The 26,636-nt window shown below is 44.1% G+C and overlaps 1 protein-coding gene across 1 annotated transcript; it reads right to left on the bottom strand.

The window, feature by feature from the left end:
- Positions 1-406: 406 nt before the first annotated feature.
- LOC129837259 (recoverin-like) lies at positions 407-26,636 on the bottom strand. The gene is made up of 3 exons (XM_055903277.1): positions 25,947-26,636; positions 2,452-2,563; positions 407-1,223 (listed from the first exon to the last, which is right to left on the bottom strand). The coding sequence occupies exons 1-3, from the start codon at positions 26,325-26,327 to the stop codon at positions 1,135-1,137; spliced, it is 582 nt and encodes a 193-aa protein (XP_055759252.1). The 5' UTR covers positions 26,328-26,636; the 3' UTR covers positions 407-1,134.

Raw genomic sequence — 26,636 nt, 5'->3', positions numbered from 1 at the left:
GTAAGGAGGGAGGGGGAGGAGAATGCGGGGGGACAAGAAACGGCCTTGGAAATAAATATAGGAACACGGACACAATTTTGCACGCACAGGCATGCATAATACATTATAATACACACACAGCACGTATTTTAATGGTGTCAGAAAATCCGGGATTATCTGACCATGTGTAAATATGATCAAAAACATAAGACCCTTGTCCTTTGTTTGTGTATCACATATTTTAATACATGAAGTCACTGTTTGGACAATAGGTACCGTATAGAAACCCTACTATTCTTACTGAAAACAGACTATTTTTAGGTCACGGACTAATTTGTGGGACATCACGGACACACACACACACATGCACACACACACAAAATGATTTGCAATACACAGAATTTATGAGAAAAGCTTTAATCCACCATATGCAGCGTATAACTCTTTGATTAAAAACAAAAAGACAATTGCAGGATAAAAATCTAAAAGCCACCATCACAACCATGCAAATTCCTAATGGAGAAAACGGTTTGTTGTTCTACAGATTTTCAATTTCTTTTCCCAAATACCTGTGTCTGAACTGTTACCATTTATCACATTTGCACATATCAAGTTAACTTCTACAGCAACACCATTTAGAGCTTCTTAGAATAATGAAATGTATAGAATGAACAATGGTTACCAAATGATCAAGTCCATGAGTATTCAGGACACTGTAAAACACTAGACCACCATTACTTTTTCACGATCATCTCACAGTACCAAAAAGCTATTGTAGCTTCAATCTGATAGGAAAACAGCATTTAGCAGGGATATTGTATCAATATACAAACAAATAAATACACTTGTGCCTCAATTTTTATGTTGTGTTTACATTGCATCAAACACTAATTACAATAGCGGCCATCTACCTTCATATTTATCACATCTACCTTCATAAAACAGCCTCAATCCAATAGACATACATGCACAGACAGACATGTATACCATAACCAACATAAACCCCTACTTTCTTAGAAGGTAAAATTAAGACACCGCAATACAAGAGTATTTGCACAGAAGAGAAAGACAGAACACTAGAATACAATGACAAAGATAGAGGATGAGAGGAAGAAATAGTGTGTGAAGGAGGAAGAGGTAAAGAAGAAGGGATGACTAGTCAGTGATGGGTTCGTAGTGGATGAGACGCATGGCGTTTTCGTTCTCGGTCACCCCCTTGATGAACTCTCCCTCTGCCAACCGGTCTGAGAGGGAGACAGAGAGAGAAATAAATAAATAAAGGGAGACACAGAGAGAGAAAGACAGAGACAGAGAGAAGTTGTAAAATGATTAGTGTTTGACTCCCGAGTGGCACAGCAGTCCCTGGTTCACTACAGTCCCTGGTTCGAATCCAGGCTGTATCACATCCGGACATGATTGGGAGTCCCATAGGGCAGCGCACAATTGACCCAGCGTCGTCCGGGTTTGGCCGGGGTAGGCCGTCATTGTAAATAAGAATTTGTTCTTAACTGGCTTGCCTAGTTAAATAAAGGTTAAATACATTTTTTTAAATAAAATATTTTTCCTCAGGGTGACTGCTGTGTACCACACCGTACTGTATATACCATCTGTTAGTCGTTCCTCAACATTACATACTGTATGTGTACTGTATATACCATCTGTCAGTAGTTCTTCAACAGTACATACTGTATGTGTACTGTATATACCATATGTCAGTAGTTCTTCAACAGTAAATACTGTATGTGTACTGTATATACTATATGTCAGTAGTTCTTCAACAGTACATACTGTATGTGTACTGTATATACCATCTGTCAGTAGTTCTTCAACAGTACATACTGTATGTGTACTGTATATACCATCTGTCAGTAGTCCTTCAACAGTACATACTGTATGTGTACTGTATATACCATCTGTCACTAGTTCTTCAACAGTACATACTGTATGTGTACTGTATATACCATATGTCAGTAGTTCTTCAACAGTACATACTGTATGTGTACTGTATATACCACCTGTCAGTAGTTCTTCAACAGTACATACTGTATGTCTTTGCATTTGGTTCAATGAGATGAAAAATGTTCTTTGGAAAAGCTATGTTTTGGTAGGGAGTGAATCCCCAGGTGGCTGGTGTGTGTGCATGCCCTTAAACCAAAGGGCAACTCTCCTGTAAGAAATCACATGATGAACAATGTAATCTATGTAAGCTGGACGGACGTCCTGCAGCTGCTGAGCAAAGAACATAATGACATAAAACCTTTCCTCTCATTACCACAACAACACAAGTCACAACAACCTACTGTGTGTGTGTGTGTGTGTGTGTGTGTGTGTGTGTGTGTGTGTGTGTGTGTGTGTGTGTGTGTGTGTGTGTGTGTGTGTGTGTGTGTGTGTGCGTGCGTTTGCGCGTGCGTGCGTTTGTGCGTGAATGTGTTTGGGTGTGCGTGCATGCATATTTGTGTGTTTGTCTCTTACCGTTGTCTGGTTTCTCAAAGAATCCCCACAGTTTGTTGGCTCTCTTCTCTGGTGTATTCTCGTCGGCCGGTAATTTGGGCAGATCTTCCTTGGGGATTAGGTTAAAGATGGCCTGAGAGTGAGTGAGTGAGTGAGTGAGTGAGTGAGAGAGAGAGAGAGAGAGAGAGAGAGAGAGAGAGAGAGAGAGAGAGAGAGAGAGAGAGAGAGAGAGAGAGAGAGAGAGAGGGTAGGGGGAGAGAGAGAGAAAAAGAAAGAGAGAGAAAGAGAGAGAAGAAAGAGGGGGAGAGAGAAAGAGAGAGAAGAAAGAGGGGGTAGGGGGAGAGAGAGAGAAAGAGAAGAAAGGGGGGGGTAGGGGGAGGGAGAGAGAGAAAGAGGGGGGAGGGAGAAATAGAGAGAGAAATAGAGAGAAGAAAGAGGGGGTAAGGGGAAAGAGAGAGAAGAAAGTGGGGGAGGGGTAAGGAGAAAGAGAGAGAGAGTCATGCTCAACATGAGCTCCTGATATATTTCATATTTGTTTTTGTTTTCAGAATGAGATAAACACTCTAATCGAAAAAGAATTCAAGACAAGAAGTGATGAACAACAACTCTATTCATTCAGAATAGGAAAAAAAAGTAACTTTGCGCCTCAAGTTTTAAGAAGTTTTGACTCTAGCTAGCTAGCTACACAACAAAGACCTAGCTTGCAGACTAACAAACTAGCCAGAATAAACGAGCTAGAACAAACCTAGCAAGGGGAGTTAATACAACTACATCAAACGACCAAACTGAGTGAGTAAACCAAAAAGGAGCACAGACTAACTTTAAACATATCTTCTGTTTTTTTGTGTGAGGATTTGTCACTTTATTTTGCTGGTTTTTGAACTAAATTAGCGCAAGCTAGCAACAGCAGCAGACTAACAAATCGGTTGCCATGGCAATGGGGCAGAAGAACAGCACAGCAGTAGTAGCAGAGCCCACAGGCACCATGTCCCCACTCCCCCTCGGCGCAGAATCCATTCTCTACCCTAAAGAGGCCAAAATGACACAACGAGGAAAGCTTTTGCAGACCTATACAAAAAAAACGGTGACGTGAGTAATCTCATCTTCCTCACTGACCAGCCAAATGCATGGCGCTCAGCAGTCTGCTCTCACTACCCATCCATAAAGAAAGAGGGAATATGTAATGGGTGGAAGCTGAAAATCAAAGAGACAGATGACCCTGAAAGCACCATGATAACAATCAACCTCTACAAGACTGGGACTGTCATGGTGCAAGGTAACATTAGGCTGTTTGAAATAGACTATTAGACCATTAAGGAGAGTGTGGGGTTTTTATAAGGTTTTTTGACATGCTTAACTAACTATTCTTATGCATTAAAGTTTGAATTGCTGACTCTTGTGAACCTGCATTTTCCATTGATCTCTACTCTTACCAGTGCTCTGTCTAACCATGAATATCAGCCTGAAATGTGTGTGTGTTAAAGAGAGCACTGTACTGTATGAAATATGTGTGTGTATGCAACAATGTATCAGTAGTGTGGGCGCTGTACTGTGTGGCCGGGACTGTGCTAATCTTAGAGAGACACAGGAGGGGGGTGAATCAGGAGACTGCTGAATAGACAATAACAGATAAACTATACACACGAAAAACACATGTGAGGTTCTGAGTTATGCACTATAACCCAATACTATAACAAACGTGATTAGCAACTGTATTATATGTGATTGAATACTATAAACGTGATCAGCAACTATATTATATGTGATTGAATACTATAACAAATGTGATTTGATATTGATAAACTGTTTGGGCGCCTGGATGTCTGTGTGTGTGTGCTGGAAGTAACGGTTAGCTCAGATAAGGAGCTGGGAAGCTGTAGTTAGCCTTGAGCGAGAACAGAGGACATTGTATACAGGTGCAGATATCTCAGACAATGTTATAAAACTGTCTGACCCCAGTCTTTGGGGTGAAGGAACGTAATCTACACAGCAACAGCGTTGGGACATCATATGCGCTAAGGGGCCAGGACTGGCTTAAGGCGCCAACATCAACGATAGGCTGGGTGAGTCTAAACCACGCCCAGTCTCTACTCTGACAGGCCGGCTCGGAAGCGGGAACTAACCTCTGTCAGAGTATAATATAATATCTTTGTCAGAAACAAATCAGTTCTCTGTCTTATCCTGTGTGATGAAACATTGAACCCGTATATACGGAAATTGTATTTGCCATTTATTAACTTTTGAATTAAACAATTATTTTAACCAAGTTCAGGTGTGCTATTGTTCCTATCTCAGTTGAACATTCGCAACCCTAACAAGAGAGCGGAGAGAGAGGACACCACCAGTGACATGCCCTCCCACAAGACAAACTCCACCAGCACCACCATCACCCCTACTCTCCCCACCCAAAAAGGCACATCCAGCACCTCTCTTCCCACCATAGTGGAGGACACGCCCCAGGAGGAGAGCGACCCCCTCAGTGCAGAGCAGGCTCAGGCCCTCCTCACCACCATGGCTGCCATGAGGGATGAGTTCACCAAACTGGAGGGGGAGGTGGTCCTGCTCAGGGAGAGCGTGAGCAAGCAGCAACCAGACAACCACACCTTAGAGGAGCTCCTAACCAAGGTGAGGACAGAGCAAGACAGCAGCCTTGCAACAAAGCTGAAAGAGGTTTAGCAAGAGAGAGACGGACTCAAGAGAGAGCTGGCTGATCTAACAAAGAAGGTGAGAGAGCTCCAAAAAGACAGACAGAGCAGCAATAAGGAGCTGACCACACTAAGAGAGGAGCTGCAGGAGAGAAAGAGAGCAGAGGACAGGCTGCAGGAGCAGATAGATCACCACCCTATGACCTGCCCTCACACAGCAGAGGAGCCCAGCTCAACCAGCCAGACCTCCCCAGCCCTGTCCTCACACAGCAGAGGAGCCCAGCTCAACCAGCCAGACTTCCCCAGCCCTGTCCTCACACAGCAGAGGAGCCCAGCTCAACCAGCCAGACTTCCCCAGCCCTGCCTGCTGCACCCCTCCTCCCCAACCCACAGAACAGCCTCCCACTGACAGCGGCACCGGCACAGACCAGCCACACCCCAGCTCCAACACCCACCAGCCCCCCCTCTGCCCCCTCCAGTCCAGAATAAACACTGGCTAACATCGTCCTGTTGATGGACTCAAATGGGAAGTTTGTTCAGGAGAATAAACTTTTCCCTAGACACAAAACGAGAAAGGTGTGGTGCCCAACAACGCAGAGTGCCATGGAGCTGCTTGATAAGGCCCATCTCGGGTCACCAAGCCACATAATCATACATACCGGAAGCAACGACCTGCGTGCTCAGCAGGAGAGGGTGGCGACTTCACTACGGGGAGTGATCGAGAAGGCCTCCACAATCTTCCCCAACTCAAGAATCGTGGTGTCAACCCTTCTACAGAGGAGGGACTTCCACCCTGCCACAATCCAAAGAATAACCGCCAGCCTATCCCGGGGCTGTGCCCTGCGACCCAATGTACACCTGGCCCACCATCCCACCCTCGATCTGGACTGTCTCTATGACCATGTTCACCTGTACAGGGAGACAGTCACCATCCTTGCCAAGACTCTCAAGGACGTCACTTTAAACCGCAGCCCGACCTCTCCACCCAGGAACAGCGGAGCAATCTCCACCCCGCCGAGATCACCGAGGCAACACCCCGGACCAGCACCCTGGAACCCCCAGCCACGACCACAGCACCGTCCAACCTCAATGCCCAACACAGCCAGCGCAGCACAGACCACCCCAGCCCAGCTTCAGAGCCACCCAGACGAGGCCTCCCCCTCCCCTGCCCCCCACCGCAGACTCACAGTTGGAGGGGCCATAGCTCAGCGGGCAGAGCTACACACAGGCTGTGAGAGGAGCAACTGGCCCAGCCCCCACCAACCAAATGAGTGACATTAAACAAATGCTGAGTCTACTTTGCTCACGTGATAGGCCGAGGGTCATGGTAAGATGAGCACAAGAACTCCACCATCCTCACACTACATCCAACCAAGTGGCATGACACACAAATGATAAACAAATCACATTTGCATAATAAGAGTTTACTTTAATTGAAAAATCCTATTTTAATAGTAATTGTTGGATTGTGAGTGTTTGTCTCATTTTGAAGGTAAAGAAAAAAAGTTATGAAATCTTTTTACGTTGCATGTTGGAATTTACAAGGATTGAAGTCCTCTGCTTTTGGGCTAAAGAGCAGAAACCCAGACTTCCTGAAAGAAATTGATGATGTTGATATTGTAAGTACTACAGGAGACATGGTGCAGAGGTGATGTTGCAGAGGTCCTGTCTCAGCCTCCAGTATTTATGCTGCAGTAGTTTATGTGTCGGGGGGCTAGGGTCAGTTTGTTATATCTGGAGTACTTCTCCTGTCTTATCCTGTGTCCTGTGTGAATTTAAGTGTGCTCTCTCTAATTCTCTCCTTCTCTCTTTCTTTCTCTCTCTCGGAGGACCTGAGTCCTAGGACCATGCGTCAGGACTACCGGGCATGATGACTCCTTGTTGTTCCCAGTCCACCTGGCCTTGCTGCTGTTCCAGTTTCAACTGTTCTGCCTGCGGCTATGGAACCCTGACCTGTCCACCGGACGTGCTACCTGTCCCAGACCTGCTGTTTTAAACTCTCTAGAGATCGCAGGAGCGGTAGAGATACTCTTAATGATCGGCTATGAAAAGCCAACTGACATTTACTCCTGAGGTGCTGACTTGCTACTCCCTCGATAACTACTGTGATTATTATTATTTGACCATGCTGGTCATTTATGAACATTTGAACATCTTGGCCATGCTCTGTTATAATCTCCACCCGGCACAGCCAGAAGAGGACTGGCCACCCCTCATAGCCTGGTTCCTCTCTAGGTTTCTTCCTAGGTTTTGGCCTTTCTAGGGAGTTTTTCCTAGCCACCGTGCTTCTACACCTGCATTGCTTGCTGTTTGGGGTTTTAGGCTGGGTTTCTGTACAGCACTTCGAGATATTAGCTGATGTACGAAGGGCTATATAAATACATTTGATTTGATTTGATGTTTCCACTGGCTGTCCAATAGGTTATAGGGAGATAATCCTACCATCCACTAAATTAAAAGGAATCAGACAGGGCAGAGACTCAGGGGGAATGCTAATATGGTATAAATCTGAACTAATTAATTCAATCGAATTGATCAAAACAGGAGAATTTTTTATATGGTTAAAAATCAACAAGGAGGCTATCTTGACAGATAAAAACGTCTTCCTCTGTGCCACATACATTCCCCCCTCAGAATCACCCTATTTCAACGAAGAGAGTTTCTCCATTCTAGAGGGGGAGATTAGTCACTTTCAGGCCCAAGGCAACGTACTGGTCTGTGGAGACCTGAATGCTAGAACAGCAGAAGAACAAGACACTATTAACAGTCATGGGGATAAACACCTACCAGGAAGCAACAACCTTTCCCTCCCCACATACCCCCACAGAAACAACTATGACAAATTGAAAAACAAAAACGGAGTACAGCTCCTGAAGCTCTGTCAAACACTGGGTCTCTACATAGTCAATGGTAGGCTGAGAGGGGACTCTTTTGGTAGGTACACCTACAGCTCATCCCTTGGCAGCAGCACTGTAGACTACTTCCTCACCGACCTAAACCCAGAGTCTCTCAGAGCCTTCACAGTCAGCCCACTAACACCTCTCTCAGACCACAGTAAAATCACAGTGTATCTGAGAAGAGCAGAACCCAACCATGAAGCATCATGGCCCAATAAATTACACGGTACTAAACAGGCCTATATATGGAGTGCAAACAGTACAGACATCTACCAAAAAGCAATTAGTAGCCAAAAAATACAATCTCTCCTGGACACCTTTTTAGCCTTATCATTCTCCTTCAGCAATGAAGGTGTAAATTTGGCTGTTTGGAACACAAACTTTATATTTGACAAATTAGCCTCCTTGGCTAATTTAAAGAAGCATAAGAGCACACCAGAAATAACAGATAATGAAAAATGGTTTGATAATGATTGCAAAAATCGAAGAAAGTCATTGAGAAATATATCTAATCAAAAACACAGAGAACCAGAGAACAAAAATATACGCCTTCAACATGGGGAAACACTGAAGCAATACAAACACACCCTAAGAACAAAAAAGGAACAGCACATTAGAAATCAGCTGGTTGGAATCGAGGAATCCATAGAATCAAACCACTTCTGGGAGAATTGGAATAAATGAAACAAACCTCATCATGAGGATTGGCTATCCAAAATGGGGATATGTGGAGAAATCACTTTGCAAACCTCTACAGCAATATAACAAAGGGCCCAGAAGAAAAATGACAAATCCTTGAATTAGCAGTCAAAGACTATCAAAATCCTTGTGAATACCCCAATTACAGAAGAAGAATTATTGGGGAAACTATGCACTCTCCAACCCAAAAAGGCCTGTGGTGCAGATGGTATTTTAAATGAAATGATCAAATATACAGACCACAAATTCAAATTGGCTATACTCAAACTCTTCAACATTATCCTCACTGCAGGTATTTTCCCCGATATTTGAAACCAGGAATTGATCACACCAATCTATAAAGATTGAGACAAATTTGACCCAAATAATTACAGAGGAATTTGCGTTAACAGCAACTTAGGGAAAATTCTCTGCAGTATTATAAATAGCAGACTACATAATTTCCTTGACGAACACAACGTCCTGAGCAGAAGCCAGATTGGATTTCTAAACAATTATTGTACAACAAACCACATTTACACCCTCCACACTAATTGATAAACAAGTTAACCAAAACAAAGGCAAAATCTGCTCGTGTTTTGTAGATTTCAAGAAAGCATTTGATTCAATTTGGCACGAAGGTCTTTTTTATAAACTAATAGAAAGTGGTATTGGAGGGAAAACATGATTTTATTAAATCCATGTACACTAAAAACAAATGTGCCGTTAAAATTGGCAACAAGCAAACAGACTTCTTCTCTCAGGGACGGGGACTGAAACAGGGCTTCCCAATAAGTCCAACACTATTTAACATCTACATTAATGAATTGGCAAAAACATTAGAAGAATCGGCAGCACCTGGTATCACCCTACACAACACTGAAATCAAGTGTCTGCTGTACGCAGATGACCTGGTGCTGCTGTCTCCCACTGAAAAGGGTTTACAGCAGCACCTAGATCGTCTTCATAGGTTCTGTCAGACCTGGGCTCTGACCGTTAACCTAAAAAAAAAAAAATTATGCTATTCCAAAAAAGGTCGGGAAATAAGGATGACAAATATAAATTCTATTTGGACACAGTTCTATTAGAACACACCACAAACTACACATATCTTGGACTAAATATCAGCAACACAGGTAGCTTTCACATGGCTGTGAATGAGCTGAGAGACAAAGCAAAAAGAGCATTCTATGCCATTAAAAGGAACATCAAAATCGAAATTCCAATTAGAATCTGGCTTAACATTTTTCAGTCAGTTATAGAACCAATTGCGCTATATGGCAGTGAAGTATGAGGTCCAATCTCTAAAAATGTATTTACCAAATGGGACAAACATTCAATCGAAATACTGCATGCAGAGTTTTGCAAGACTGTATTGGAAGTGCAAAGAAAAACTCCAAATAACGCATGTAGAGCAGAATTGGGCCAATACCCCCTCCTCATTCAAATAGAAAAAAGAGCCATCAAATTTTACAACTATCTAAAAACAAGTGACCCCAAAAGATTCCATCACACAGCTCTACAATGTCAAGAGATGAAACAAGAGAAGAGTCCCCTCAGCCAGCTGGTTCTGAGGCTCAGTTCACCAACCCAAACCAACCCCATAGAGCCTCAGGACAGCACTCAGAAAATCTGGCCCAACCAAATCATCACAAAACAAAAACAAAAATATATCACCTATTGGAAAGACACCACAAAAAATCAAAATAAACTTCAATGCTAATTATCTCTAAACAGACAGTACATGGTGGCAGACTATCTGACCACTGTGACTGATACAAAACTGAGGAAAACATTGATTAGGTACGGACTCAGTGAGCACAGTCTGGCTATAGAGACCGGTCGTCACAGACAAACCTGGCTGCCCAGAGAGGACAGGCTGTGCTCACTCTGCTCCAGGGGAGAGGTAGAGACAGAGCTGCATTTCCTATTACACTGTGACAAATACTCAGACCTAAGAGAATATTTCTTTCCCAAAATTATAATTCAATACAAAGAATTTGAAACTATAAAATGTATTATTTATTGGGTGAAAAGTCAAAATGTGCAGTTTTGGCAGCCAAATATGTGTCCTCCTGCAACAACCTGAGGGACAGCCAGTGAAAAGTGCAAAGTAATGTTGATAATATTTCCCATCTTGTATTGTTTAGTCTTTCATACCATGTCATGTGTCTTCTCAAGTCATATTGACACTGGTCTACTACTGTTGCTTTAATGTATTGTTGTTCTCATTAATATTGTTGTTGTAGTTGTTGTTAATGGTAATCCCAGGTCCACTACTACTATTATTGCTGTTGGTTCCACCATTTATTTATATATATATATATATATATTATATATAAATACATGTTTTTTTTTTGACAATGTACGTAATAATGAACTTGCCATGTCAATAAAGTCAATTGAATTGAATTTAATTGAGAATTGAGAAGAAAGAGGGGGAGGGGGAGGGAGAAAGAGAGAGAGGAAAGAGGGAGTTTGAATTGCTGACTCTTGTGAACCTGCATTTTCCATTGATCTCTACTCTTACCAGTGCTCTGTCTAACCATGAATATCAGCCTGAAATGTGTGTGTGTTAAAGAGAGCACTGTACTGTATGAAATATGTGTGTGTATGCAACAATGTATCAGTAGTGTGGGCGCTGTACTGTGTGGCCGGGACTGTGCTAATCTTAGAGAGACACAGGAGGGGGGTGAATCAGGAGACTGCTGAATAAACAATAACAGATAAACTATACACACGAAAAACACATGTGAGGTTCTGAGTTATGCACTATAACCCAATACTATAACAAACGTGATTAGCAACTGTATTATATGTGATTGAATACTATAAACGTGATCAGCAACTATATTATATGTGATTGAATACTATAACAAATGTGATTTGATATTGATAAACTGTTTGGGCGCCTGGATGTCTGTGTGTGTGTGCTGGAAGTAACGGTTAGCTCAGATAAGGAGCTGGGAAGCTGTAGTTAGCCTTGAGCGAGAACAGAGGACATTGTATACAGGTGCAGATATCTCAGACAATGTTATAAAACTGTCTGACCCCAGTCTTTGGGGTGAAGGAACGTAATCTACACAGCAACAGCGTTGGGACATCATATGCGCTAAGGGGCCAGGACTGGCTTAAGGCGCCAACATCAACGATAGGCTGGGTGAGTCTAAACCACGCCCAGTCTCTACTCTGACAGGCCGGCTCGGAAGCGGGAACTAACCTCTGTCAGAGTATAATATAATATCTTTGTCAGAAACAAATCAGTTCTCTGTCTTATCCTGTGTGATGAAACATTGAACCCGTATATACGGAAATTGTATTTGCCATTTATTAACTTTTGAATTAAACAATTATTTTAACCAAGTTCAGGTGTGCTATTGTTCCTATCTCAGTTGAACATTCGCAACCCTAACAAGAGAGCGGAGAGAGAGGACACCACCAGTGACATGCCCTCCCACAAGACAAACTCCACCAGCACCACCATCACCCCTACTCTCCCCACCCAAAAAGGCACATCCAGCACCTCTCTTCCCACCATAGTGGAGGACACGCCCCAGGAGGAGAGCGACCCCCTCAGTGCAGAGCAGGCTCAGGCCCTCCTCACCACCATGGCTGCCATGAGGGATGAGTTCACCAAACTGGAGGGGGAGGTGGTCCTGCTCAGGGAGAGCGTGAGCAAGCAGCAACCAGACAACCACACCTTAGAGGAGCTCCTAACCAAGGTGAGGACAGAGCAAGACAGCAGCCTTGCAACAAAGCTGAAAGAGGTTTAGCAAGAGAGAGACGGACTCAAGAGAGAGCTGGCTGATCTAACAAAGAAGGTGAGAGAGCTCCAAAAAGACAGACAGAGCAGCAATAAGGAGCTGACCACACTAAGAGAGGAGCTGCAGGAGAGAAAGAGAGCAGAGGACAGGCTGCAGGAGCAGATAGATCACCACCCTATGACCTGCCCTCACACAGCAGAGGAGCCCAGCTCAACCAGCCAGACCTCCCCAGCCCTGTCCTCACACAGCAGAGGAGCCCAGCTCAACCAGCCAGACTTCCCCAGCCCTGTCCTCACACAGCAGAGGAGCCCAGCTCAACCAGCCAGACTTCCCCAGCCCTGCCTGCTGCACCCCTCCTCCCCAACCCACACAACAGCCTCCCACTGACAGCGGCACCGGCACAGACCAGCCACACCCCAGCTCCAACACCCACCAGCCCCCCCTCTGCCCCCTCCAGTCCAGAATAAACACTGGCTAACATCGTCCTGTTGATGGACTCAAATGGGAAGTTTGTTCAGGAGAATAAACTTTTCCCTAGACACAAAACGAGAAAGGTGTGGTGCCCAACAACGCAGAGTGCCATGGAGCTGCTTGATAAGGCCCATCTCGGGTCACCAAGCCACATAATCATACATACCGGAAGCAACGACCTGCGTGCTCAGCAGGAGAGGGTGGCGACTTCACTACGGGGAGTGATCGAGAAGGCCTCCACAATCTTCCCCAACTCAAGAATCGTGGTGTCAACCCTTCTACAGAGGAGGGACTTCCACCCTGCCACAATCCAAAGAATAACCGCCAGCCTATCCCGGGGCTGTGCCCTGCGACCCAATGTACACCTGGCCCACCATCCCACCCTCGATCTGGACTGTCTCTATGACCATGTTCACCTGTACAGGGAGACAGTCACCATCCTTGCCAAGACTCTCAAGGACGTCACTTTAAACCGCAGCCCGACCTCTCCACCCAGGAACAGCGGAGCAATCTCCACCCCGCCGAGATCACCGAGGCAACACCCCGGACCAGCACCCTGGAACCCCCAGCCACGACCACAGCACCGTCCAACCTCAATGCCCAACACAGCCAGCGCAGCACAGACCACCCCAGCCCAGCTTCAGAGCCACCCAGACGAGGCCTCCCCCTCCCCTGCCCCCCACCGCAGACTCACAGTTGGAGGGGCCATAGCTCAGCGGGCAGAGCTACACACAGGCTGTGAGAGGAGCAACTGGCCCAGCCCCCACCAACCAAATGAGTGACATTAAACAAATGCTGAGTCTACTTTGCTCACGTGATAGGCCGAGGGTCATGGTAAGATGAGCACAAGAACTCCACCATCCTCACACTACATCCAACCAAGTGGCATGACACACAAATGATAAACAAATCACATTTGCATAATAAGAGTTTACTTTAATTGAAAAATCCTATTTTAATAGTAATTGTTGGATTGTGAGTGTTTGTCTCATTTTGAAGGTAAAGAAAAAAAGTTATGAAATCTTTTTACGTTGCATGTTGGAATTTACAAGGATTGAAGTCCTCTGCTTTTGGGCTAAAGAGCAGAAACCCAGACTTCCTGAAAGAAATTGATGATGTTGATATTGTAAGTACTACAGGAGACATGGTGCAGAGGTGATGTTGCAGAGGTCCTGTCTCAGCCTCCAGTATTTATGCTGCAGTAGTTTATGTGTCGGGGGGCTAGGGTCAGTTTGTTATATCTGGAGTACTTCTCCTGTCTTATCCTGTGTCCTGTGTGAATTTAAGTGTGCTCTCTCTAATTCTCTCCTTCTCTCTTTCTTTCTCTCTCTCGGAGGACCTGAGTCCTAGGACCATGCGTCAGGACTACCGGGCATGATGACTCCTTGTTGTTCCCAGTCCACCTGGCCTTGCTGCTGTTCCAGTTTCAACTGTTCTGCCTGCGGCTATGGAACCCTGACCTGTCCACCGGACGTGCTACCTGTCCCAGACCTGCTGTTTTAAACTCTCTAGAGATCGCAGGAGCGGTAGAGATACTCTTAATGATCGGCTATGAAAAGCCAACTGACATTTACTCCTGAGGTGCTGACTTGCTACTCCCTCGATAACTACTGTGATTATTATTATTTGACCATGCTGGTCATTTATGAACATTTGAACATCTTGGCCATGCTCTGTTATAATCTCCACCCGGCACAGCCAGAAGAGGACTGGCCACCCCTCATAGCCTGGTTCCTCTCTAGGTTTCTTCCTAGGTTTTGGCCTTTCTAGGGAGTTTTTCCTAGCCACCGTGCTTCTACACCTGCATTGCTTGCTGTTTGGGGTTTTAGGCTGGGTTTCTGTACAGCACTTCGAGATATTAGCTGATGTACGAAGGGCTATATAAATACATTTGATTTGATTTGATGTTTCCACTGGCTGTCCAATAGGTTATAGGGAGATAATCCTACCATCCACTAAATTAAAAGGAATCAGACAGGGCAGAGACTCAGGGGGAATGCTAATATGGTATAAATCTGAACTAATTAATTCAATCGAATTGATCAAAACAGGAGAATTTTTTATATGGTTAAAAATCAACAAGGAGGCTATCTTGACAGATAAAAACGTCTTCCTCTGTGCCACATACATTCCCCCCTCAGAATCACCCTATTTCAACGAAGAGAGTTTCTCCATTCTAGAGGGGGAGATTAGTCACTTTCAGGCCCAAGGCAACGTACTGGTCTGTGGAGACCTGAATGCTAGAACAGCAGAAGAACAAGACACTATTAACAGTCATGGGGATAAACACCTACCAGGAAGCAACAACCTTTCCCTCCCCACATACCCCCACAGAAACAACTATGACAAATTGAAAAACAAAAACGGAGTACAGCTCCTGAAGCTCTGTCAAACACTGGGTCTCTACATAGTCAATGGTAGGCTGAGAGGGGACTCTTTTGGTAGGTACACCTACAGCTCATCCCTTGGCAGCAGCACTGTAGACTACTTCCTCACCGACCTAAACCCAGAGTCTCTCAGAGCCTTCACAGTCAGCCCACTAACACCTCTCTCAGACCACAGTAAAATCACAGTGTATCTGAGAAGAGCAGAACCCAACCATGAAGCATCATGGCCCAATAAATTACACGGTACTAAACAGGCCTATATATGGAGTGCAAACAGTACAGACATCTACCAAAAAGCAATTAGTAGCCAAAAAATACAATCTCTCCTGGACACCTTTTTAGCCTTATCATTCTCCTTCAGCAATGAAGGTGTAAATTTGGCTGTTTGGAACACAAACTTTATATTTGACAAATTAGCCTCCTTGGCTAATTTAAAGAAGCATAAGAGCACACCAGAAATAACAGATAATGAAAAATGGTTTGATAATGATTGCAAAAATCGAAGAAAGTCATTGAGAAATATATCTAATCAAAAACACAGAGAACCAGAGAACAAAAATATACGCCTTCAACATGGGGAAACACTGAAGCAATACAAACACACCCTAAGAACAAAAAAGGAACAGCACATTAGAAATCAGCTGGTTGGAATCGAGGAATCCATAGAATCAAACCACTTCTGGGAGAATTGGAATAAATGAAACAAACCTCATCATGAGGATTGGCTATCCAAAATGGGGATATGTGGAGAAATCACTTTGCAAACCTCTACAGCAATATAACAAAGGGCCCAGAAGAAAAATGACAAATCCTTGAATTAGCAGTCAAAGACTATCAAAATCCTTGTGAATACCCCAATTACAGAAGAAGAATTATTGGGGAAACTATGCACTCTCCAACCCAAAAAGGCCTGTGGTGCAGATGGTATTTTAAATGAAATGATCAAATATACAGACCACAAATTCAAATTGGCTATACTCAAACTCTTCAACATTATCCTCACTGCAGGTATTTTCCCCGATATTTGAAACCAGGAATTGATCACACCAATCTATAAAGATTGAGACAAATTTGACCCAAATAATTACAGAGGAATTTGCGTTAACAGCAACTTAGGGAAAATTCTCTGCAGTATTATAAATAGCAGACTACATAATTTCCTTGACGAACACAACGTCCTGAGCAGAAGCCAGATTGGATTTCTAAACAATTATTGTACAACAAACCACATTTACACCCTCCACACTAATTGATAAACAAGTTAACCAAAACAAAGGCAAAATCTGCTCGTGTTTTGTAGATTTCAAGAAAGCATTTGATTCAATTTGGCACGAAGGTCTTTTTTATAAACTAATAGAAAGTGGTATTGGAGGGAAAACATGATTTTATTAAATCCATGTACACTAAAAACAAATGTGCCGTTAAAATTGGCAACAAGCAAACAGACTTCTTCTCTCAGGGACGGGGACTGAAACAGGGCTTCCCAATAAGTCCAACACTATTTAACATCTACATTAATGAATTGGCAAAAACATTAGAAGAATCGGCAGCACCTGGTATCACCCTACACAACACTGAAATCAAGTGTCTGCTGTACGCAGATGACCTGGTGCTGCTGTCTCCCACTGAAAAGGGTTTACAGCAGCACCTAGATCGTCTTCATAGGTTCTGTCAGACCTGGGCTCTGACCGTTAACCTAAAAAAAAAAAAAATTATGCTATTCCAAAAAAGGTCGGGAAATAAGTTCTAAGTTCTATATAAATTCTATTTGGACACAGTTCTATTAGAACACACCACAAACTACACATATCTTGGACTAAATATCAGCAACACAGGTAGCTTTCACATGGCTGTGAATGAGCTGAGAGACAAAGCAAAAAGAGCATTCTATGCCATTAAAAGGAACATCAAAATCGAAATTCCAATTAGAATCTGGCTTAACATTTTTCAGTCAGTTATAGAACCAATTGCGCTATATGGCAGTGAAGTATGAGGTCCAATCTCTAAAAATGTATTTACCAAATGGGACAAACATTCAATCGAAATACTGCATGCAGAGTTTTGCAACTGTATTGGAAGTGCAAAGAAAAACTCCAAATAACGCATGTAGAGCAGAATTGGGCCAATACCCCCTCCTCATTCAAATAGAAAAAAGAGCCATCAAATTTTACAACTATCTAAAAACAAGTGACCCCAAAAGATTCCATCACACAGCTCTACAATGTCAAGAGATGAAACAAGAGAAGAGTCCCCTCAGCCAGCTGGTTCTGAGGCTCAGTTCACCAACCCAAACCAACCCCATAGAGCCTCAGGACAGCACTCAGAAAATCTGGCCCAACCAAATCATCACAAAACAAAAACAAAAATATATCACCTATTGGAAAGACACCACAAAAAATCAAAATAAACTTCAATGCTAATTATCTCTAAACAGACAGTACATGGTGGCAGACTATCTGACCACTGTGACTGATACAAAACTGAGGAAAACATTGATTAGGTACGGACTCAGTGAGCACAGTCTGGCTATAGAGACCGGTCGTCACAGACAAACCTGGCTGCCCAGAGAGGACAGGCTGTGCTCACTCTGCTCCAGGGGAGAGGTAGAGACAGAGCTGCATTTCCTATTAAAAGCCAAAATGTGCAGTTTTGGCAGCCAAATATGTGTCCTCCTGCAACAACCTGAGGGACAGCCAGTGAAAAGTGCAAAGTAATGTTGATAATATTTCCCATCTTGTATTGTTTAGTCTTTCATACCATGTCATGTGTCTTCTCAAGTCATATTGACACTGGTCTACTACTGTTGCTTTAATGTATTGTTGTTCTCATTAATATTGTTGTTGTAGTTGTTGTTAATGGTAATCCCAGGTCCACTACTACTATTATTGCTGTTGGTTCCACCATTTATTTATATATATATATATTATATATAAATACATGTTTTTTTTTTGACAATGTACGTAATAATGAACTTGCCATGTCAATAAAGTCAATTGAATTGAATTTAATTGAGAATTGAGAAGAAAGAGGGGGAGGGGGAGGGAGAAAGAGAGAGAGGAAAGAGGGTGTAGGGGGAGAGAGAGAAAGAGAGAGAGAAGAAAGCGGGGAGGGGGGGAGGTAGAGAGAGAGAGAAGAAAGCGGGGGAGAGAGAAAAAGAGAGAAGAAAGGCAGTAGGGAGAGAGAGAGAAGAAAGAAGGGGTAGGGGGAGAGAGAGAAAGAGAGAGAAGAAAGAGGGGGAGAGAGAAAAAGAGAGAAGAAAGGCGATAGGGGGAGAGAGAGAAAGATAGAGAGAAGAAAGAGGGGGTAGGGGGAGAGAGAGAAGAAAGGGGGTAGGGAGAGAGAGAAGAAAGAGGGGGTAGGGGGAGAGAGAGAAGAAAGGGGGTAGGGAGAGAGAGAGAGAGAGAGAAGAAAGAGGGGGTAGGGGGAGAGAGAAGAAAGGGGGTAGGGAGAGAGAGAGAGAGAGAGAAGAAAGAGGGGGTAGGGGGAGAGAGAGAAAGAAGAAAGAAGGGTTAGGGGGAGAGAAAGAGAGAAGAAAGAGGGGGTAGGGGGAGAGAGAGAAAGAAGAAAGAGGGGGTAGGGGGAGAGAGAAGAAAGAGGGGGTAGGGAGAGAGTATGTATTTGCCTGCCATAGCCTGAGGGACACTGAATAATAACATCTGCATAGTAAGCAGTAACTTACTTATTATTACTGTTATTATTGTTATTGTTATTACTATTATTGTTGTTGTTTATCATTCCAAGTAGTAATGGTATGGGTGGTAATGGTAATGATAGCAGTTTAGTGATGGTGGTGGTGGTAGTAGTGGTAATGATGATAGTAGTTGTAGTACTGATGTAATGGTGAAGATGACCGTTATTTAGTTATAAGTTAGTTATAGTTTAATTTTCCATATTTATATTTTTATATTTATTACATTACATTCTACTATTAACTGCTACCATTTTATTGTTATTATTTTTGTATTTAATTTTGTATTATTATTTACTGCCATTTTATATTATTATTTGTTATTGTGTATAATCTTATTACAATATATATTGTATACATTGTTGCTTTGGCAATATTGACACAATGTTTTGCATACCAATAAAGCAGCTTGAATTAGAGAGAGAGAGAGAGAGAGAGAGAGAGAGAGAGAGAGAGAGAGAGAGAGAGAGAGAGAGAGAGAGAGAGAGAGAGAGAGAGAGAGAGAGAGAGAGAGAGAGAGAGGTGGTAGGGGAAAAGATCAAGTAAGATTGCATAGACTTCTTTTACATGATATATATATATATATACAGTACTAGTCAAACAACTTTTTTGTACTATTTTCTACATGATAGAATAATAGTGAAGAGATCAAAACTATGAAATAACACATATGGAATTATGCAGTAATCAAAAAAGTGTTAAAGAAATCTAAATATATTTTAGATAAGTAGCCACCCTTTGCCTTGATGACAGCTTTGTACACTCTTGGCATGTGTCCCAACTTTAGACTGGTACTGTATCTACAAGTTCAGAATACTGTATATGACATATGATCTGCTGACAACCGTTTACATGTAGTTACAATATCATTTAGTTGGTGCCTGCAGCCTCTCATCAAATCCTTAACATGGGTCTGTGTGCCAACATTGGTTGGTGCCTTGCAATGCCCAATACATGTTTTTTACAGCTCGTCTGAAGGGAACCAATTTGACCACTAGAGGAACCCATTTGACCACTAGAGGGACCCATTTGACCACTAGAGGAACCCATCTGACCACTAGAGGAACCCATTTGACCACTAGAGGAACCCATTTGACCACTAGAGGAACCCATCTGACCACTAGAGGAACCCATTTGACCACTAGAGGAACCCACTTGACCACTAGAGGAACCCATCTGACCACTAGAGGAACCCATTAGACCACTAGAGGAACCCATTTGACCACTAGAGGAACCCATTTGACCACTAGAGGAACCCATTTGACCACTAGAGGAACCCATCTGACCACTAGAGGAACCCATTTGACCACTAGAGGAACCCATTTGACCACTAGAGGAACCCATCTGACCACTAGAGGAACCCATTTGACCACTAGAGGAACCCATTTGACCACTAGAGGAACCCATCTGACCACTAGAGGAACCCATTTGACCACTAGAGGAACCCATCTGACCACTAGAGGAACCCATTTGACCACTAGAGGAACCCATCTGACCACTAGAGGAACCCATTTGACCACTAGAGGAACCCATTTGACCACTAGAGGAACCCATCTGACCACTAGAGGAACCCATTTGACCACTAGAGGAACCCATTTGACCACTAGAGGAACCCATTTGACCACTAGAGGAACCCATTTGACCACTAGAGGAACCCATCTGACCACTAGAGGAACCCATTTGACCACTAGAGGAACCCATCTGACCACTAGAGGAACCCATTTGACCACTAGAGGAACCCATTTGACCACTAGAGGAACCCATTTGACCACTAGAGGAACCCATTTGACCACTAGAGGAACCCATCTGACCACTAGAGGAACCCATTTGACCACTAGAGGAATCCATCTGACCACTAGAGGAACCCATTTGACCACTAGAGGAACCCATTTGACCACTAGAGGAACCCATATGACCACTAGAGGAACCCATCTGACCACTAGAGGAACCCATTTGGCCACTAGAGGAACCCATTTGACCACTAGAGGAACCCATTTGACCACTAGAGGAACCCATTTGACCACTAGAGGAACCCATTTGACCACTCCTGTGTGTCATTGTTTACCAGTTAGCTTGTTTTGTCTTTTCTAATATTCACTTTCACTTACATTATCTATGGAACTACTGGCCACATTATTTAAAGATTTGACCTACTTTAATTGAATGGATGTTTAGAAAACTTCCTGGAACACATCATATTCAGCTCCCTGAGTCAGATATGTGGTCTGCCCTACCAAGCACAAGAGCAGTAACTGCTTATAGAGTGAAACTGAGAAAAAATACTTTTAAATTGTTCAGACAAAATAATTGTAGGCAGATAATTGGAGTTTTGGTTATCTGTTGTCTTACTGTGAGGTTATTTTTTTTTGTTATATTGACCCCGACCCTGACCTCTGGCATGACCTTTGGCCCCAGACAGGGTTCAGCCTTCTTGCTTGGTACACCCTCTGGAATGCGTTTCCATGACAATAAATCTTTTACACAAACTTGTGTTCATAGATTTACACTACATGGCCAAAAGGATGTGGACATCCCTTCAAATTAGTGGATTCGGGCTATTTCAGCCACACCCGTTGCTGACAGGTGTATAAAATCGAGCACAGAGCCATGCAATCTCTATAGACAAGCATTGCCAGTAAAATGGCCCGTACTAAAGAGCTCAGTAACTTTCACCGTCATAGGATGCCACCTTTCCAACAGGTCAGTTCGTCAAATTTCTGCCCTGTAGAGCTGCCCCGGTCAACTGTAAGTGCTGTTATTGTGAAGTGGAAATGTCTAGCAGCAACAAGGGCTCAGTCACACAAGCTCACAGAATGGGACCGCCTAGTGCTGAAGCACATAGCGCGTAAAAATCTTCTGCCCTCAGTTGCAACACTCACTAATTAGTTCACTCACTAACGTTTGTCGGAAGCTTCATGAAATGAATTTCCATGGCCGAGCAGCCACAAACAAGCCTAAGATCACCATGCGCAATGCCAAACGTCAGCTGGAGTTGTGCACGTGTCCACATACTTTTGGCTATGTAGTGTATTTGTATGTGTCATACAGTGTCATATACTGTAGTAGTAACCGCAGCGCAAAGCTCAGTGAAGCCAAGGTAAAAAGCAGTAACTGACTTGAGTGATTGATGTTACTGCTTTCTGTCCTTGGTTTCACAGTAACCTTTTCCAGTTACTGCAAACATGACCCCCCCATTTTCTCCAAAACACAACACAGTGGAGGCAGGATATTTGTCCAGGTGATAAAACATGAAGTTACTGCTCTTTTGGTTTGTAGGTCAGGTGATGACACCTGCATAAAGGAATGACCTGCAGTATGTATTACACACATATCGTGGGCTATTTGGCCAATCAAGTGCTATTTCAAAATTAGGTGATTTTGCAACGACAATCAAAATCAAATAAATCCACTGTTATAACAGATTCTAGACCTATGGTGTAAATGATTCTCTATAAAGTCAATAGTCAATCAGGGGCCATCTGAGTGTAACTTTAGAGTCAGGCCTTAAAGCTGTGACCCACATAGAGAGAGGAACCACTCATCTCTCACACTTAAAACACCCAGATTAACGTGGATTATCGCCAAGACCCAGGCCATAGGCCAAACACCAAGATGTTCTCCTACTCCCCCCCCTCCCTCCCTCCCTCCCTCTGACCTGTTTGGTTTAGGCTGAGTATTTCCTAAGGTTAATTTTGTGTTTTACCCCCCAGGCCTAATCCTAGATTTGGATTGTGTGAAATGATCCTAGATCTGTGCCTAAAGACAACTTTTACCAGAGGGGGGTTGGCTTGGCAGGCTATTCAGTAAACCTATATAGTACAGCCAGTTCCCCGTTGCCCTGACAACTATAATCTTGACGGAGAATAAACACATTTTGGTGCCAGTACGGTACAGTAGCACTGGGGAGAGGTGGTGCTATACACGCACACTGGCAATCTGCCAGGGACAGACAGAAAGACAGACAGAGACAGACTCATCTTAGGGCAAAGGTGCTGGACACTATTTACCTCCACATCCCTCCCACTTTGCCCATGAGCCTAGCCTGCCCGGTCCCTGTCTCTCAGTCTAAACCCACAGCCTGGCCTGCCTGGTCCCTGTCTCTCAGTCTAAACCCACAGCCTGGCCTGCCCGGTCCCTGTCTCTCAGGCCAAACCCACAGCCTGGCCTGCCCGGTTCCTGTCTCTCAGTCCAAACCCACAGCCTGGCCTGGTCCCTGTCTCTCAGTCCAAACCCACAGCCTGGCCTGCCCGGTCCCTGTCTCTCAGGCCAAACCCACAGCCTGGCCTGCCCGGTTCCTGTCTCTCAGACCAAACCCACAGCCTGGCCTGGTCCCTGTCTCTCAGTCTAAACCCACAGCCTGGCCTGCCCGGTCCCTGTCTCTCAGTCTAAACCCACAGCCTGGCCTGCCTGGTCCCTGTCTCTCAGTCTAAACCCACAGCCTGGCCTGCCCGGTCCCTGTCTCTCAGGCCAAACCCACAGCCTGGCCTGCCCGGTTCCTGTCTCTCAGTCCAAACCCACAGCCTGGCCTGGTCCCTGTCTCTCAGTCCAAACCCACAGCCTGGCCTGCCCGGTCCCTGTCTCTCAGGCCAAACCCACAGCCTGGCCTGCCCGGTTCCTGTCTCTCAGACCAAACCCACAGCCTGGCCTGGTCCCTGTCTCTCAGTCTAAACCCACAGCCTGGCCTGCCCGGTCCCTGTCTCTCAGTCCAAAACCACAGCCTGGCCTGCCCGGTCCCTGTCTCTCAGTCCAAAACCACAGCCTGGCCTGGTCCCTGTCTCTCAGTCCAAACCCACAGCCTGGCCTGCCCGGTTCCTGTCTCTCAGACCAAACCCACAGCCTGGCCTGGTCCCTGTCTCTCAGTCTAAACCCACAGCCTGGCCTGCCCGGTCCCTGTCTCTCAGTCCAAAACCACAGCCTGGCCTGCCCGGTCCCTGTCTCTCAGACCAAACCCACAGCCTGGACAGATTTGATGATTAAGATTATTGTTAATTAAGATGCTTCCTGCACAGTCTCACAGCCACTCCTACTTATCTATCTACAGTAGTGTAGTGGGATGTAAACACAAGTAAATACATTTTTTTGCATGACAGTTTGTCCACCGTTTGGGGAAAAATGCATTGAAAGTATAGAGGTGTTACTTTTTCACAGCGACCGGCTATTTAACCACCTATTTTTCCCCCACTACACCCATGTTCACATTTCTGAGCCGAAAGAGATGCCCTCGCAATATCACCCTCAACCAGACACCTCTAAAAACTATAGTCTCCATGTGTTGGTTGACTCTGCCCTAAAGGTTGCAGCTGGGATAGAAAAAGGCTGATAGAAATGACTGTTGGTCTTGGCCAGTGTTGCTCAACATTGATCCTGGGCCAGGGCACCCACTAGGTATGCTGGATTTCACTCCAGCTCGGCATCACTTAGGCTGCGTTTACACAGGCAGCCCAATTCTGATCTTTTTTTCACTCATTGGTCTTTCGGCCAATCAGATCAGCTCTGAAAAATATCTGCTGTGAAAAGATCTGATGAGTTTGGTCAAAAGACAAATTAGTGTGAAAAAGATCAGAATCGGGCTGTTTGTGTAAACGCTGCCCAAGATATTAATTAATATATCCCCTTAGAACCAATGAGATAAATGACGTTGAGAGTAAACTATTTTAGAATGACTATATTAAGACAAATGGTGGTCTGCCAATTCAACTAAGCCTTGTTAATGGGAGTAATTGGTAAACAAAAAAAATCAACTGCACACAGGGGGTTAAGTTGAGAAACCCTGTTCTAGGCAACATGGACTGTGTTCACACAGGCTGTTTTCACACAGGCAATAATAACCTTTTTTACACTAATAGTCTTTTGACCAATCACATCAGATCTTTTCATGTCGGCTCTTTTTCAGAGCTGATCTGATTGGTCAACAGACCAATTAGTGGAAAAATATCAGAATTGGGCTGCCTGTCTAAACGCAGCCATAATTAGTGATGTGTGTTACTTAGTTAGTTGATTATCTACAGACTACATACTTTAGGTCCTGAATAAGCACAGAAGCATGGGGACCACAGTAAGTACAGTAGCTTACATTTTCTGGATGCTAAATCATTAATCTTGTAGATTATCAAGAAGGATTGGGTGGCTGAAATGGGCAAGAGCTCTACATTAGCTAATTGATGATTAGGACTGAGCACCTTAATTGGGGAGGACGGGGTGGTAATGGCTGGAGCGGACTGGGTGGAATGGTATCAAATACATCAAACACGTGATGGTGTCCATGTGTTTGATACCATTCCATTAACTAATTTCCAGCCACTCCAACCTACATGTACAAATTACCTCAACTAACCTATACCCTGCACATTGTCTCGGTACCGGTACCCCCTGTATATAGCCTCGTTATTGTTATTTTATTGTGTTACTTCTTATAATTTTACTTGGTAAATATTTTCTTAACTCTTTCTTGAACTGCATTGTTGATCAAGGGCTTATAAGTAAGCATTTCACATTAAGGTCTCCTGTGAATACACCTGTTGTATTCGGCGCATGTGACAATTAAAGTTTGATTTGATTATTATGAGCTGTCCTCCCCTCAGCAGCCTCCAATGGAACCTACATACCGAGGAAAAAAAGGTCACTTTTGACCACAGACTGACTTCTGATGATATTCAATATATAGACAGGACCTACATTTAAGAAAAGCTATATTCCCAGAAGTCCATCATTTGTTCTCCTAAAAAAAGCCTCAGAATGTTATGGCTTGTTTTTTTTGTTGTCAGTTTGGAGGTGACCCACTTTTTCCATGCCACATACTGTAAATGGTAGAAAAACCTTTGTATGCCTATATCCACAATTTCCCCTTGTCCCATCTTCAAAATGATCATCACCGTCATTGATTTTTGTTGTAAGAAGGTTCTCCTACCCAGTGGTTCGGGTTTGGATATTTTCTCTTGTCCCTTATTAATATAGTTCAAGGTTCTAATCCTTCCTTGATCTCTCACCTGGCAGATGACTTCCACTTCTGTCTTGGTGATGTATCCGTTCTTGTCCACGTCGAACAGTGAGAAGGCCCACTCCAGCTTCCTCGTCGTCTTCCCACTGGAGGTCATGTGCAGTGCAATGATGTATTCCTTGAAGTCCAGAGTGCCGTCCTCGTTGGTGTCGAATGAACGGAACACATGTTGAGCGTAGGTCTTGGCTTCGCTATCGGGGAAGAAGCGCGCGTAGATCGTCTCGAACTCCTCTGGCGAGATGCGTCCGGTGGGACACTGCTTCTGGAAGTTCTCGTACCACTGGCACAACTCGTTCTCCGTGAACTTGGTGCTGAGCTTCAGGTCCTCCAGGATCTCCTTGGAAATAGCACTGCTCTTGGCGTTCCCCATCGTATTAGCCTGTACTGGGATCTCTCGGTTATTGTCCAAGGCTCTCTGAAGTAGTGCCTTTTTGAGTCACTGATCCGTCTTTTGTTTGGGTAAAGTCCTCTGTTACTCTGGATCTTCCTTTCCTTACGTTGACTCAGCTGTCCAGTTCAAAAGATTCCTGAAATAGTTACAAAAAGATATTGTCCAACAAGCACAGCACAATCAGATCTCTACAATGACTGAAGTGTTACCCAGTGTACCACTAGGAACCATACATCAACGAAAGCCTTCACTATCAGGGAGAAAGAACAGAGGGAGGCAGAGCAAAGA

The sequence above is a fragment of the Salvelinus fontinalis genome, chromosome 38 (genome assembly GCF_029448725.1).
Source record: "Salvelinus fontinalis isolate EN_2023a chromosome 38, ASM2944872v1, whole genome shotgun sequence".
Classification (NCBI taxonomy): Eukaryota; Metazoa; Chordata; class Actinopteri; order Salmoniformes; family Salmonidae; genus Salvelinus; species Salvelinus fontinalis.
The sequence above is the reverse complement of the archived record's forward strand: the minus strand, read 5'-3'. Positions and strand labels throughout refer to the sequence as shown.

Bases quoted from the DNA above. Each gene is read 5' to 3' on its own strand.
- LOC129837259 (XM_055903277.1), bottom strand. From the start codon at position 26,327: ATGGGGAACGCCAAGAGCAGTGCTATTTCCAAGGAGATCCTGGAGGAC. The intron at 2,564-25,946 runs GTGAGAGATCAA...ACTCACTCTCAG, and splicing joins AAGTGGAAGTCATCTGCCAG to GCCATCTTTAACCTAATCCC. The intron at 1,224-2,451 runs GTAAGAGACAAA...TCTCCCTCTCAG, and splicing joins CTTTGAGAAACCAGACAACG to ACCGGTTGGCAGAGGGAGAG.